The sequence below is a fragment of the Lolium rigidum genome, chromosome 1 (assembly GCF_022539505.1).
Source record: "Lolium rigidum isolate FL_2022 chromosome 1, APGP_CSIRO_Lrig_0.1, whole genome shotgun sequence".
NCBI classification, from domain to species: Eukaryota; Viridiplantae; Streptophyta; class Magnoliopsida; order Poales; family Poaceae; genus Lolium; species Lolium rigidum.
This window is the reverse complement of record NC_061508.1, coordinates 70,752,771-70,768,863: the sequence shown is the minus strand read 5'-3', so window position 1 is coordinate 70,768,863 and position 16,093 is coordinate 70,752,771. Positions and strand designations below refer to the sequence as shown.

Genomic DNA, 16,093 nt, shown 5'->3' with positions numbered 1-16,093 from the left:
TCTCAGCTAGATGGAAGTTCCATACCTTTACTGCATACATCATCTCTAGATGATAAAGGATCTTTTGTTCCTTGCGGAAGCGCTTCCACATTGTGGTAATCCTAGTGCAACTGCATAGTGCACTCAGTTGAGTAAATGAAGCAACAACCACCATGAGGAAGTTAAGAAATAAATACAAAATTCTGAACTCCATTATTCGTTGGAGAAAAAAATGCTTCTGTATGCTATAAATAATAACCATCCTGGTATAACACATAGTGTACTTCAATTGACAAAATCAAGCACTTAACACATAGCCTTGACCCCTAACTCCTCTCCCCTAACCCTAACCCGCTGCCTCCCTCTCCCGCCCCCCTCTTGGGCGGCGGCGGAGGCTCCTCCTCCCCCCGCGCCCCACAGCCACCCGCCACCCGTTGCCCTCAGCTGCTGCTGCTGCCGGCCGCGGCCCCAACCCCAGTGCTGGCCTCGGCCCTAGCCCCCCGCGCCTCGGCCCCGGCCATGGCCCTGGTCCCGGCCTGGCTATGGCGGTGGTGGCGGCACCCCCTCCGTCGAATCGACGAGGCGGGGAAGAGTGTTTCCGCGGCGGAGTTCCATGGGAGGTGATGTAGCGCTGATGGAGGAAGTCGGGCGGCACGGCTACTTGGCCGGTATGAGGCTCTCCGTCGGTAGCCATGGAGGATTCGGTGGAGCGGTGGCGGCCTCCGCCCCCGGTAACGGTTCAGCGGCGGTACGCATGATCCGCGTCGATGTCCTCTTCCTTGGTGATCCGGAAGGAGGGCTTGGCGGCGTGGGGGCTGCTGATCTTGCTTTGTTTTTTGTGGCGGTCCTCGGGTTTCTCGCATGCGAGGATGAAGATCTTCCGGAGGTCAGTTTGCTTTGATCTACGTGGAGAGATGAGTTCGGGAAAGCTCCACTGGCAAATGGAACAGTGCATCTTTTGCCTGCAGTTTGCTGGATCGGGTGGTATTCGGTCGCGCGCACCCATGTTTTTATTCCGACAGTTTGGTTCCGGAGGGAGCGGCGCGAAGCTCTATTCTGTGTTGACATTAGGTGACTTTTTGGTCCATGGTGAAGTCAGAAGAAGGAATATCATGAAGGCCAGATTGGTGGCTGACTAAAGGAGGTTCGAGTCTCCGTGATGCTGAGGGGTCTGCTTGGCGTTCCGGGCTCTGTAGCAGTGGTATGCATGTGGGGCGACAGCACAAGAGAAGTTCAGAGTCTTGCCTCTCAGGTTGAAAACCCAAGGTCTGGCCTTAACTGGTTGTGTCCGGCAATGTTCTTGTTGGAGGCATTGTTTTGAGAGTGGGGACTATCTTCAGGGTGAAAACCTAAGACCTTTGGTCGGGCGACGACGGCGCTGGTGCACGGTTCCCTTCTTGGAGGCATCGCTTTTGGAGAGTCTGTACTTCAGGGGTTGTCACAGTGGTGGTTGTATTGCTGTTGCTAGGTCTAGAATGTTGTAGCGAGACTTTTATTTCTTAGTTTTCTTTACTCTTTTTTGGCTGTGTCCATCCGTACTGCCATTAGGGTGGGGCGTTGTTGCAGATGCTGGGTGTAATTGGTATCTTCTGATATTAATATATTCCCTTTATCTAAAAAAAAAGGTTGTTGCAGAGCTTGTTGGAAGAGTGGAGTTTAGGTATGGAGGGAAGTGGAGTGGAGTGAAGCCCTCCCTAACACACCCTAAATGCTCCTGGACATCACTAGCTTCAAGCCAGGAACAGATTATGACTATTTCGCATGTACATAATTCCCTTTGCTGAATGGGAAAAGCAAACTGTATAAATAATTTTACCCCGTCAATGCATTTTTCTGTGTTTATCCTCACTCATCCAGCTCTTATCCATTTTTCACAAGTGTTATTAAAATTCCCCTAAGGCACAACAACATGAAGATTGATTAATTAAACTAAAGGTTCATGTTTAAACAGAAATGATCAAGCAAACAGGTCTTGAAAATTTGACAACGTGTGCTTCAGAAGTTCAAGCTAAATTTTAGATATTCTACATGGAATTACTAATTTGTGAAAGTGGGCGCATCTATACACTAAAACTCTGCCCATGATGATACTAGCACTCCAAATCAGCAATTTAACGCCACTTTGACAATCAGATAAATATATAGAAGTGCATACAAACAAGCTGAATTATCAAAAGAACAAAGGGGCTAGAACCGCAGGCACTTACTTATCTCAGTATAAGATCTCTTCAAGCTTGTTCAACCCAGTTCACATCTCTTGTCTTAACTGAGAAAAGCAACAAAGAAGTGTTATCATTCAAGCGATAAGATGGATGAAGCATTGTGAAATAAGAAAATACAACACCAAATCGCTGAGTACGGGCATGTCTATTTCTAAACCTAATCGGATGGAAAACATCAGCATGTATACTTGTATAGACCGTGACGTTATGATAACATAGCAGCCGCCAAAAACTCAGCGAGCTACATCCCATACCAAACCGCAAAATCATGGCACCTGCCGGCATACATTTAGGAACCGCCGGTGAAGATGCTCTTAAGCCGGAGCTAATCACAACGCATGACCAGCCGGAGCCGAGGCAGGTATTTTGCTGCCTAGGACACCAAGCAAACAGCTAGGAGGCACAATCTAGGGATACGTCAGGCCAGTCGTGTAGCATTCAGGGCTCTAACCAAACAACCCTAAGAGCATCTCCAGCCGCGTCCCCAAAGCGTCCCCCAAACCGCGCCGGATTAAGCGTTTGGGGGACGTGTTTTGTTCGTGCCGCGTTGAGGGACGTCGCTCCCCAGCCGCGTCCCCCAAACGCCTCCCCCAAACATTTAAAATACTTCTTTTTTAACACAGAACTATTTATCAAATATAACATATGAATAAAAATGTTTGCGAGGATTGTTTTCAAATTAAATTACAACAAACAATAAAATAATAAACAAATATAATAAATAGGGCTAGATGCTAGATCAAGGTGCCACGGTATTTTCTTTGATCCTCCACAAATGCTCAACGAGATAGCTTGAAGTTGTTCATGAACATTGTTGTCACGGATCTCTGCGTGCATGGCGAGAAAATCAGCAAAATCTGCAGGCAACTCATGATCAACCTCCGCGAGAGGGCCCTGACACTCATAGGGACCAACATCTGTCCTGACATGATTCTTGCGGTCATCCTCGATGATCATGTTGTGCATGATCACACAATCCTGCATCACCTCCCACATTTGGTCGTGAGACCAGCTTAGAGCGAGTGCCGGACAATGGCAAATTGTGCTTGGAGCACACCAAATGCCCGCTCGACATCCTTCCCGCAAGCCTCCTGTCGCGTAGCAAAGTGGGAATTCTTCGGACACTGATGGATTCGATATTGTTTTGACAAAAGTGGCCCATTTTGGATATATACCATCGGCTAGATAATAGCCTTTGGTATATTGGTGGCCATTGATCTCATAGTTGCATGGTGGAGCATGCCCTTCCACTAGTCTGCTTGAACACCGGAGGCTGCCGCAACACGTTGATGTCATTGTGTGATCCCGCCATGCCAAAGAAAGAATACCAAATCCACGGGTCATAATCTGCCACGACTTCAAGCACCACACTGCCATATACATGACGCCCTTTGTATATATCTTGCCAAGCAAACGGACAGTTCTTCCATGCCCAGTGCATGCAATCGATGCTTCCAAGCATTCCAGGGAATCCTCTGGCAGCATTTTGTGATATGATCCTTGCAGTCTCTTCCTCAGTTGGCCTTCTCAAATAGTATTTGCCAAACTTTCCCACCACAGCTCGGCAAAACTTGTACATGCACTCAATGGAAGTAGACTCACTCATGCGAAGGTAGTCATCCTGTGTATCGGCAGGTGCTCCGTATGCAAGCATCCTCATGGCGGCGGTGCACTTCTGAATCGATGAGAAGCCGACAACACCTACAACGTCGAGCTTGAGCTTGAAGTAGGGGTCGAACTCTCGAACGCCGTGGAGGATATTCATGAACAGCCCCTTGCTCATCCTGTACCGGCGCCGAAAATTGTCGGCATGTGTTGCATCGTCGGCGAAGTAGTCGTTGTGCAGCATGGTATGCCCCTCCATCCTCTACCGGGGCTTCGACTTCCTTCTTCCTCGCCTTGATCCTCCGCGGCGCGGCCTCTTCCTCTTCTCCGCCTCAGCGTCAACCAAGTCCTGGAGGGACGTGATGATCAGCAAATGCCCCCGCAGTGGATCACCCAAGGTTTATCGAACTCAGGGAGGAAGAGGTCAAAGATATCCCTCTCATGCAACCCTGCAACCACAAAGCAAGAAGTCTCTTGTGTCCCCAACACACCTAATAGGTGCACTAGTTCGGCGAAGAGATAGTGAAATACAGGTGGTATGAATAAGTATGAGCAACGGCACCAGAAAAGTGCTTTGCCCAGGACAGTAAACAAGCAGTAGTAACGCAGCAGTAGTAACGCAGTAAAACAGTAAACAAGCAGCGATAGAAGTATTTAGGAACAAGGCCTAGGGATTAGACTTTCACTAGTGGACACTCTCAACATTGATCACATAACAGAATAGATAAATGCATACTCTACACTCTTGTTGGATGATGAACACATTGCGTAGGATTACACGAACCCTCAATGCCGGAGTTAACAAGCTCCACAATTCAATGTTCATATTTAAATAACCTCGAGTGCATGAAAGATCAATTCGACTAAACCAAGTACTAACATAGCATGCACACTGTCACCTTCATGCTGTGTAGGAGGAATAATACACATCAATACTATCATAGCAATAGTTAACTTCATAATCTACAAGAGATCATAATCATAGCATAAACCAAGTACTAACACGGATGCACACACTGTCACCATTACACCGTGCAGGAGGAATAAAACTACTTTAATAACATTGCTAGAGTAGCACATAGATAAATTGTGATACAAAACACATTGCAATCATAAAGAGATATAAATAAGCACTTCACTATGCCATTCATAACGGTGAATAAGTATTCTGTGAAATATAGCCTAAGAGACCCACACGGTGCACACACTCGTCACCTTTACACACGTGGGACAAGGAGTCTCCGGAGATCACATAAGTAAAACCCACTGGACTAGCATAATGACATCTAGATTACAAGCATCATCATATGAATCTCAATCATGTAAGGCAGCTCATGAGATTATTGTATTGAAGTACATAGGAGAGAGATGAACCACATAGCTACCGGTACAGCCCCGAGCCTCGATGGAGAACTACTCCCTCCTCATGGGAGACAGCAGCGTTGATGGAGATGGCGGTGGTGTCGATGGAGGAGCCTTCCGGGGCACTTCCCCGTCCCGGCGGCGTGCCGGAACGAGACTCCTGTCCCCCGGATCTTGGCTTCACGATGGCGGCGGCTCCGGAAGGTTTTCCGTATCGTGGTTCTTCGCATCGGGGGTTTCGCGATGGAGGCTTTAAGTAGGCGGAAGGGCGAGTCGGAGGGCTGACGAGGGGCCCACACCACGTGGCGGCGCGGGCCCCTCCTTGGCCGCGCCGCCTTGTGGTTTGGCCACCTCGTGGCCCCACTTCGTATGCTCTTCGGTCTTCCGGAAGGTTCGTGGCAAAATAGGTCCCCGGGTCTTGATTTCGTCCAATTCCGAGAATATTTCGTTACTAGGATTTCGAAACCAAAAACAGCAGAAAACAAGAATCGGCACTTCGGCATCTTGTTAATAGGTTAGTTCCAGAAAATGCACGAATATGACATAAAGTGTGCATAAAACATGTAGGTATCATCAAAACTATGGCATAGAACATAAGAAATTATCGATACGTCGGAGACGTATCAAGCATCCCCAAGCTTAGTTCTGCTCGTCCCGAGCAGGTAAAACGATAACAAAGATAATTTCTGAAGTGACATGCCATCATAACCTTGATCATACTATTTGTAAACATATGTAGTGGATGCAGCGATCAAAACAATGGTAATGACATGAGTAAACAAGTGAATCATAAAGCAAAGACTTTTCATGAATAGTACTTCAAGACAAGCATCAATAAGTCTTGCATAAGAGTTAACTCATAAAGCAATAAATCAAAGTAAAGGTATTGAAGCAACACAAAGGAAGATTAAGTTTCAGCGGTTGCTTTCAACTTGTAACATGTATATCTCATGGATAATTGTCAACATATAGTAATATAACAAGTGCAATATGCAAGTATGTAGGAATCAATGCATAGTTCACACAAGTGTTTGCTTCTTGAGGTGGAGAGAGATAGGTGAAGCTGACTCAACATAAAAGTAAAGAGAATGGTCCTTCAAAGAGGAAAGCATCGATTGCTATATTTGTGCTAGAGCTTTTATTTTGAAAACATGAAACAATTTTGTCAACGGTGGTAATAAAGCATATGAGTTATGTACATTATATCTTACAAGTTGCAAGCCTCATGCATAGTATACTAATAGTGCCCGCACCTTGTCCTAATTAGCTTGGACTACCGGATCTTTGCAATACACATGTTTTAACCAAGTGTCACAATGGGGTACCTCCATGCCGCCTGTACAAAGGTCTAAGGAGAAAGCTCGCATTTCGGATTTCTCGCTTTTGATTATTCTCAACTTAGACATCCATACCGGGACAACATGGACAACAGATAATGGACTCCTCTTTAATGCATAAGCATGTGGCAACAATTATTATTCTCATATGAGATTGAGGATGTGTGTCCAAAACTGAAACTTCCACCATGGATCATGGCTTTAGTTACCGGCCCAATGTTCTTCTCTAACAATATGCATGCTCCAACCATTAAGGTGGTAGATCTCTCTTACTTCAGACAAGACGGACATGCATAGCAACTCACATGATATTCAACAAAGAATAGTTGATGGCGTCCCCAGAAGCATGGTTATCGCACAACAAGCAACTTAATAAGAGATAAAGTGCATAAGTACATATTCAATACCACAATAGTTTTTAAGCTATTTGTCCCATGAGCTATATATTGCAAAGGTGAATGATGGAATTTTAAAGGTAGCACTCACGCAATTTACTTTGGAATGGCGGATAAATACCATGTAGTAGGTAGGTATGGTGGACACAAATGGCATAGTGGTTGGCTCAAGGATTTTGGATGCATGAGAAGTATTCCCTCTCGATACAAGGTTTAGGCTAGCAAGGTTATTTGAAACAAACACAAGGATGAACGGTGCAGCAAAACTCACATAAAAGACATATTGTAAACATTATAAGACTCTACACCGTCTTCCTTGTTGTTCAAAACTCAATACTAGATATTATCTAGACTCTAGAGAAACCAAATATGCAAACTAAATTAGCAAGCTCTAAGTATTTATTCATTAATAGGTGCAAAGTATATGATGCAAGATCTTAAACATGAGCACAACAATTGCCAAGCATCAAATTATCCAAGACATTTTAGAGTTACTACATGTAGCATTTTCCAATTCCAACCATATAACAATTTAACGAAGAAGAAACTTCGCCATGAATACTATGAGTAGAGCCTAAGGACATATTTGTCCATATGCTACAGCGGAGCGTGTCTCTCTCCCACAAGGTGAATGGTAGGATCCATTTTATTCAAACAAAAAAAAACAAACCGACGCTCCAAGCAAAGTGCATAAGATGTGACGGAATAAAAATATAGTTTCAGGGGAGGAACCTGATAATGTTGTCGATGAAGAAGGGGATGCCTTGGGCATCCCCAAGCTTAGACGCTTGAGTCTTCTTAGAATATGCAGGGGTGAACCACCGGGGCATCCCCAAGCTTAGAGCTTTCACTCTCCTTGCTCATATTGCATCATACTCCTCTCTTGATCCTTGAAAACTTCCTCCACACCAAACTCGAAACAACTCATTAGAGGGTTAGTGCATAATAAAAATTCACATGTTCAGAGGTGACACAATCATTCTTAACACTTCTGGATATTGCATAAAGCTACTGGACATGAATGGATCAAAGAAATTCATCCAACATAGCAAAAGAGGCAATGCGAAATAAAAAGGAAGAATCTGTCAAAACAGAACAGTCCGTAAAGATGGATTTTATTAGGCCACCAGACTTGCTCAAATGAAAATGCTCAAATTTAATGAAAGTTGCGTACATATCTGAGGATCATGCACGTAAATTGGCTTAATTTTCTGAGCTACCTACAGGGAGGTAGACCCAGATTCGTGACAGCAAAGAAATCTGGAACTGCGCAGTAATCCAAATCTAATACTTACTTTACTATCAAAGACTTTACTTGGCACAACAAAACATAAAACTAAGATAAGGAGAGGTTGCTACAGTAGTAATAAACTTTCAAGACACAAATATAAAACAAAGTACTGTAGCAAAATAACACATGGGTTATCTCCCAAGAAGTTCTTTCTTTATAGCCATTAAGATGGGCTCAGCAGTTTTAATGATGCACTCGCAAGAAATTGTATTCGAAGCAAAAGAGAGCATCAAGAGGCAAACTCAAAACACATTTAAGTCTAACATGCTTCCTATGCATAGGAATCTTGTAAATAAACAAGTTCATGAGGAGCAAAGTAACAAGCATAGGAAGATAAAACAAGTGTAGCTTCAAAAATTTCAGCACATAGAGAGGTGTTTTAGTAACATGAAAATTTCCACAACCATATTTTCCTCTCTCATAATAACTTTCAGTAGCAACATGAGCAAACTCAACAATATAACTATCACATAAAGCATTCTTATCATGAGTCTCATGCATAAAATTATTACTCTCCACATAGGCATAATCAAATTTATTAGTTGTAGTGGGAGCAAATTCAACAAAGTAGCTATCATTATTATTCTCATCAAGTGTAGGAGGCATAGTATAATCACAACAAAATTTACTCTCCATAGTAGGTGGCACCAAAAGACCACTATCATCATAATCATCATAAATAGGAGGCAAAGTATCATCAAAGAAAATTTTCTCCTCAATGCTTGGGGGACTAAAAAGATCATGAAAACCAGCTTCCCCAAGCTTAGAACTTTCTATATTATTATCAACAATGGTGTTCAAAGCGTTCATACTAATATTACTACCGAGCATGCAAATAAGATTTCATAGGTTTTTTAATTTTCGCATCAAACCATCCATGTCTTAAATCAGGAAATAGAATAAGAAGCTCATTGTTGTCCATTATGCCAAACTAGTGTAAACAAGAAACAAAAAGATGCAATTGCGGGATCTAAAGGAAATAGCTTCGAGCACACACACAACGGCGCCGAGAAAAGTACCGTACACGAGACCGGAGTATGAGTGCCTTTTACCTTTCCTCCCCGGCAACGGCGCCGAGAAAAGTGCTTGATGTCTACGGGAGCTTCTATTCTTGTAGACAGTGTTGGGCCTCCAAGAGCGGAGGTTTGTAGAACGGCGGCAAGTTTCCCTTAAGTGGATCACCCAAGGTTTATCGAACTCGGGGAGGAAGAGGTCAAAGATATCCCTCTCATGCAACCCTGCAACCACAAAGCAAGAAGTCTCTTGTGTCCCCAACACACCTAATAGGTGCACTAGTTCGGCGAAGAGATAGTGAAATACGAGGTGGTATGAATAAGTATGAGCAACGGCACCGAGAAAAGTGCTTTGCCCGGGACGGTAAACAAGCGGTAGTAACGCATCGGTAGTAACGCGAGTAAAATAGTAAACAAGCAGCGATAGCGATATTTAGGAACAAGGCCTAGGGATTAGACTTTCACTAGTGGACACTCTCAACATTGATCACATAACCAGAATAGATAAATGCATACTCTACACTCTTGTTGGATGATGAACACATTGCGTAGGATTACACGAACCCTCAATGCCGGAGTTAACAAGCTCCACAATTCAATGTTCATATTTAAATAACCTCAGAGTGCATGAAAGATCAATTCGACTAAACCAAGTACTAACATAGCATGCACACTGTCACCTTCATGCTGTGTAGGAGGAATAATACACATCAATACTATCATAGCAATAGTTAACTTCATAATCTACAAGAGATCATAATCATAGCATAAACCAAGTACTAACACGGATGCACACCATTGTCACCATTACACCGTGCAGGAGGAATAAAACTACTTTAATAACATTGCTAGAGTAGCACATAGATAAATTGTGATATAAAACACATTGCAATCATAAAGAGATATAAATAAGCACTTCACTATGCCATTCATAACAGTGAATAAGTATTCTGTGAAATATAGCCTAAGAGACCCACACGGTGCACACACTGTCACCTTTACACACGTGGGACAAGGAGTCTCCGGAGATCACATAAGTAAAACCCACTGGACTAGCATAATGACATCTAGATTACAAGCATCATCATATGAATCTCAATCATGTAAGGCAGCTCATGAGATTATTGTATTGAAGTACATAGGAGAGAGATGAACCACATAGCTACCGGTACAGCCCCGAGCCTCGATGGAGAACTACTCCCTCCTCATGGGAGACGACAGCGTTGATGGAGATGGCGGTGGTGTCGATGGAGGAGCCTTCGGGGGCACTTCCCCGTCCCGGCGGCGTGCCGGAACGGAGACTCCTGTCCCCCGGATCTTGGCTTCACGATGGCGGCGGCTCCGGAAGGTTTTCCGTATCGTGGTTCTTCGCATCGGGGGTTTCGCGACGGAGGCTTTAAGTAGGCGGAAGGGCGGAGTCGGAGGGCGACGAGGGGCCCACACCACGGGGCGGCGCGGGCCCCTCCTTGGCCGCGCCGCCTTGTGGTTTGGCCACCTCGTGGCCCCACTTCGTATGCTCTTCGGTCTTACGGAAGGTTCGTGGCAAAATAGGCCCACGGGTCTTGATTTCGTCCAATTCCGAGAATATTTCGTTACTAGGATTTCTGAAACCAAAAACAGCAGAAAACGACAAGCGGCACTTCGGCATCTTGTTAATAGGTTAGTTCCAGAAAATGCACGAATATGACATAAAGTATGCATAAAACATGTAGGTATCATCAATAATATGGCATAGAACATAAGAAATTATCGATACGTCGGAGACGTATCACAGGTCGTCGTCGAAGGCTTGCTCGTCCTCCAGCAGCAGGGCAAGCATCTCATCGTCGATGTCCATGGCTACAGCAAAATCAATGGTTAAAATTGCACCGAGGCAGACGACGCAACAAACAGCGGCCAATCGCGCCTACCTGGCAAGTCGTCGAGCACCTTCTGTGCACGGAGATGGGGCGGATTTGATGGCGCGTTCTGGGACGCGCTGGCGAAGCGGCGGCGGCGGCACGACCGGCGGGAGCCCCAACCGCGACGACGGTGCCGACTCTCGGCAGATATCAGACGCCCAAACGGCCGGGAAATCCAGCGGCGGCGGAGGGGTGGAAGGCGCGGGAAGGAAGGAGCGGCGATAAAAGAGGCGTGAAACAACGATTTATGCAAATAGTCGCCGACATGTGGGAGCCCGCCTCGCTTTTCGTTGTGTCCGGCATGCCCGGAGCGTCCCCTGTGGGACGGGGACGGGCTCGGGGCGCCGGACACCGTATCGGGGCGCGCCGGACAAAAATAGGCTTTGGGGGACGCGGCTGAAACGGTTTTTTTGTCCGACGCACCCCAAATTGCTTTGGAAACGCTTTGGGGGACGTGGCTGGAGATGCTCTAAGTCTTTGAAATGACATGACCAGCGAAGAGAGCTTTGTATGGATTGGCAGTTGCCCAGCTAGGGAGTTATTGTTGACTTCAAAAAAGATTCCTTCGTGCCATTTTTTTAACCAAAAAGACCTGCAACAATCATGCAGGCCGAAATCAGAACCTCCGAAGGTGAATGGATTAAACTGAACATGAGGTTTTTTTTCTTTCAAAATGGAGGTTATATCTCTAGCCTATGCATAAAAATGATGCACATAACTTTTTATTTAGATTATTCAACAAAATCTTACAAGAAAAATACGAAGATCAAATCCAAGCCACCCCACTTACGATAAATGTAGCAATATACAAACTTGATGAAGGGGATGATGACCATGTCGGGGCGTCGTGCCCAGGCTTCGCACACACACACAAGCGGATCCAAGTGTAGCCAGAGGTTGCACAGGATATCGGGTAGATTTTTTCCTTGCAAGTTTGCTACTTTTCACTATAGATGCACTAGTACGAAAAGGCCTATTGTTGCACATGTACCACTTGCATGCTGAACGAGTGGTACGCCAGCGATATTTACGGTTGGTGTACCACTAATTTGGCGCGCTAGTGGTACCAGCATACCCCTAGTTCCACCGGGTTACAGGTGGTGCCGCACCTTTCCCCTGGTGTACGATGAATCATGTCCTTTAGCAGCCATGTCACCCTATTATCGAGCCTGACATCCTGGCCTGCATTTCTCTAGCTCAGTCGCTTGCTACTAATAACCGGAGACCTCACCAAAATGCCCAATCGTGAGTCAGGAGCATAAACTGGTCCAGCAAACCCTGAACGCACGCCGTTGTACGCGCTCGATAAGTCACCGCCACCATGTTCCGCCGACCCATCTTCGGGAAGTATGAAGGCATCGGCCTTGCCATGCCTACCATCAACGGCGCCACGATGCTAGACAACGCCGCCACCCTATGCGCATATATCGTCACACGCTGGTTGCCGCCGACTCGCGGTAGATAAATCACCACTCCACCATCAGACCTCCCTAGGCATGGAATCTAGAGTTTCCCGTGAAACATCTGATAGGAGGCGCAAGATATGCAACCACGACACCTTGAACCAGGTAACGACGTGACACTACCATCCTCGGCCCTGGGGAGCCAACGAGAGGAAGGAACAGGAGATAGTATAATAATAAAGCCAGAGCAAATCCACGGCAGTAGTATCCCACAAAACCACGTCTACTAAAACAGAATTTAACCTACGTAGTCTAGCTAACTATAGCTAGAAGTTATCAGTTTAACGATTCACTGCTAGAAGCCTAGCCTGCCTCCATCAGCTCACCTACGGCCTACGTAACTATTGTTTTTACCGAAAAAGCAAAACCGTAGTGGATGCTGGCTAGTATTTGAAACCGTGGATTTCTGCCAGAAAAACACCATGTGAAACATAAACAACCTAGGGTTTCACCAGTAGGATCTCTTCCCCTGTCGCCCCATCCCATCCATCAAATCAGCCGTTGTTTGTGCTACGTTAGGGTCGTTGATGAAAAATCCCATCCATTTGTTCGATCGAACGTCAGACTCGTCGAAACCCATCCATGCATATCTTAATGTGGGCACGTTGCACCCACTTGCTTGGCGCCAATGTCATCGAATATAAAGGCGCAGTCACTGCAGCCAATTCCTCAAATTATTCAAGCGAAGTTGTAACCATGGCTGGGAGGTTCTGGAAGCCTTTCTCCCGCTGCGTCGTCGGCGGCGTCGGGGTGGCTAACTACGACGACGACTTGAGCACATCACGGCGGCGGCTCGTGCCAGCACGGCAGCGGAAGAGCAGCTCCCCGAGGATGTCTTCCACGAGCCTGAGCTTGTCGCCGGAGGAGCTCTCGCGGACGCTGACGCTCTCCGGATCGACCCTGCATGCCTTCACCTACGCCGAGCTCCGTGTGGCGACGGGGAACTTCTCCCAAGCTAAGTTCCTCGGCCGCGGCGGCTTCGGCCCAGTCTACAAGGGCACCGTCGACGGCGACGCGGCTGCCGTCAAGTGCCTCGACCTGGACTGCGACACGCAGGGCCACAGGGAGTGGCTGGTGAGTGCTCGCGGTCCAATTCATTTCATTCCCGGCGATGTCATGAGAGCTGGATGCTTTGCTTTCCTGCCGACCTGCCGGACTGTGATAGTAACATGATCGGTTGCAGACAGAGGTGTTTTTTCTTGGGCAACTGAGGCACGATAACCTGGTGAAGCTGATCGGGTACTGCTACGAGGGCGAGCACCGGATGCTGGTTTATGAGTTCATGGCCGCCGGGAGCTTGGAGAGCCACCTCTTCGAAAGTGAGCTCCTCTTCTGCTTTCTGCTCTCCATTATTGTACAGTACCACTCTTTAAAAGTTAGCCTGGAATAGTTTTTCTCACTCCGAGGATTCAATCTTTCGTTTTCTGTTGCTGACTATTCATGCTTTATGTTTCCATTATTTTGTGCGAGGGACAAACTTCTTTTTCACGATGCTTACAAGTCTAGGTCAACATGGATGAGGAAGTTTAACTGACCAATAATTCTATGTATATCTTTCAGGTATCATTACTGGCTCTCTACCGTGGATGACAAGGATGAAGATCGCCTTCGGTGCAGCCAAGGGCCTTGCCTTCCTCCATAACACCGACACACCGGTGATCTACCGCGACTTTAAGGCCTCAAACATCTTACTCGACATGGTAAGCCAAACATGATGAATATACTACTTTTTGGTTGTTTCTGGTCTAGTCTCACAGTCCACCTAATCCAGATGTATGTCCACCGCCGTTGTCAAGCTAATACACATTCGCAATTGAATTATGCTACCAAAAATATCGACGTTTACATATATCTAGTTCCAAAATATCTTATATAATATTATCCCACTTCATAATCATGTTTTAATCGTATTTCCTTTTGTGCTATCTCAGGATTATAACACCAAGCTGTCTGATTTTGGGTTGGCCAAGGATGGACCCACAAGCGACGAGACTCACGTGACCACACGTATTATGGGGACACATGGGTACGCAGCACCAGAGTACATCATGACGGGTCACTTGACCGCTAAGAGCGATGTTTATAGTTTTGGTGTAGTTTTGTTGGAGCTCCTATCCGGGCGTCGATCTGTGGACCATGCACGCCGTCCAAGGGAGAAGCACCTTGTGAACTGGGCTAGGCCATATCTCAAGCATTATGATAGGCTATACAAGATCATGGATCCAACTCTCGAGTGTCATTTTTCATGCAAAGGAGCAGAGGTGGCGGCAATAGTGGCGTACAAATGTCTCACTCAAAACCCAGAATCCAGACCCACCATGAAGCAGGTGGTCAAGGCCCTAGAGCCTATTCTTGGCATGGAAGACTTCTATATTGAGAGTCCATTTGTGTGCACAGTTATTGTAGACAAGGAAAAGGTGGTGGACATGAAGTTGGATATTGAGGAGAAGCAAATCCCCCATCACCGAAACCATCGGGACCGACACCGACAGAATTATCCCAAATCGATAATCCACACCGGCAATGTGCTCCGCGGACAAGATGGTCTCACTGTCCGGTACATGGCTGTACATCGGCGACAACAAAGGTCGACAAGATACCACCGTGTAGGACTAGGGCAGTGACTTGAGTAGAACAAAACGTTACATATTTCAATATTATAGCAATTTGATATGATGTCACATATTTCAATATTACAACAATGTGATATGATAGCGGGAGTGGGTGTTGGATAAAATAGGGATGCAAAAAGTTACATAGTTGTTGCAGTCCTTGAAATAAGTTATTTTAGTTGCAATCACCGCCACTGAGTTGCAACTCGATCAAGAATATTGCTGCACTCCTTGGACAGGTTGTTGCTGGTGGGTTTTAGTTGCAACTTTCCCTCACTAGGTTGCATTTGGTGCAGGCTATAGTTATTGCCACTTTTTACATAAGTTGTCGTCACTCTGATGTCGAGGTATGCAACTTCACAGATGAGATAAGAAACTTAGCACTAGGGTATAAAACTTAGCAATAATGGGCATGGGTCTTAGCACACCTTAGATAAGTTGTTATAGGTGGTGTTTTAATTGCAATCATCCCTCACTAGGTTGCACCTAGAGAAACCTCAGTTGTTGCACTCCTTAAAATAAGTAGTTGCCTGTAGGGTTTTAATTGCAGTTATTACGAATTGGTTGAACCTAGAATAGACAAAGTTATTTCACTCATTAAAAAGTAATTGTTAATATGTCACGTCTTCTGCATGTCGAGTTGCAAGGGAGGGGTAGAGCTCTGCTTACATGTCGAGTCGTAAGGGATGGGTTAGAGTGCCACTGACCTATCGAGTACATAGTTGCCGAGTTTCTAACCTATCGGGTCGAGGATTGTCCACTTAGTTTTTTTCTGTAATGTAGTGTTGACATACGTGTGGAAACAATAACACCGTTTGCAAACAATAGTACAATCTGCAGAGTGCAACTTAGTACATGTGTGAAGCAACAATTAACTCTCAAATATATAAGTTAGAAAATGTGCGGAAAATAA

General features: G+C 45.7%; 1 protein-coding gene across 1 annotated transcript; it reads left to right on the top strand.

The window, feature by feature from the left end:
* Positions 1–13,264: 13,264 nt before the first annotated feature.
* Positions 13,265–15,192, top strand: LOC124646937 (probable serine/threonine-protein kinase PBL16). Its single transcript, XM_047186974.1, has 4 exons — positions 13,265–13,642; positions 13,752–13,887; positions 14,129–14,268; positions 14,500–15,192. The coding sequence occupies exons 1-4, from the start codon at positions 13,265–13,267 to the stop codon at positions 15,190–15,192; spliced, it is 1,347 nt and encodes a 448-aa protein (XP_047042930.1).
* The last annotated feature ends 901 nt before the right edge of the window (positions 15,193–16,093 follow it).

What these genes read in the sequence shown, in the direction of transcription:
- LOC124646937 (XM_047186974.1), top strand. Translation starts at nt 13,265, where the DNA reads ATGGCTGGGAGGTTCTGGAAGCCTTTCTCCCGCTGCGTCGTCGGCGGC. An exon ending in GGAGAGCCACCTCTTCGAAA is followed by an intron (nt 13,888 to 14,128) that starts GTGAGCTCCTCT and finishes TATATCTTTCAG; the next exon opens with GTATCATTACTGGCTCTCTA. An exon ending in CAAACATCTTACTCGACATG is followed by an intron (nt 14,269 to 14,499) that starts GTAAGCCAAACA and finishes GTGCTATCTCAG; the next exon opens with GATTATAACACCAAGCTGTC.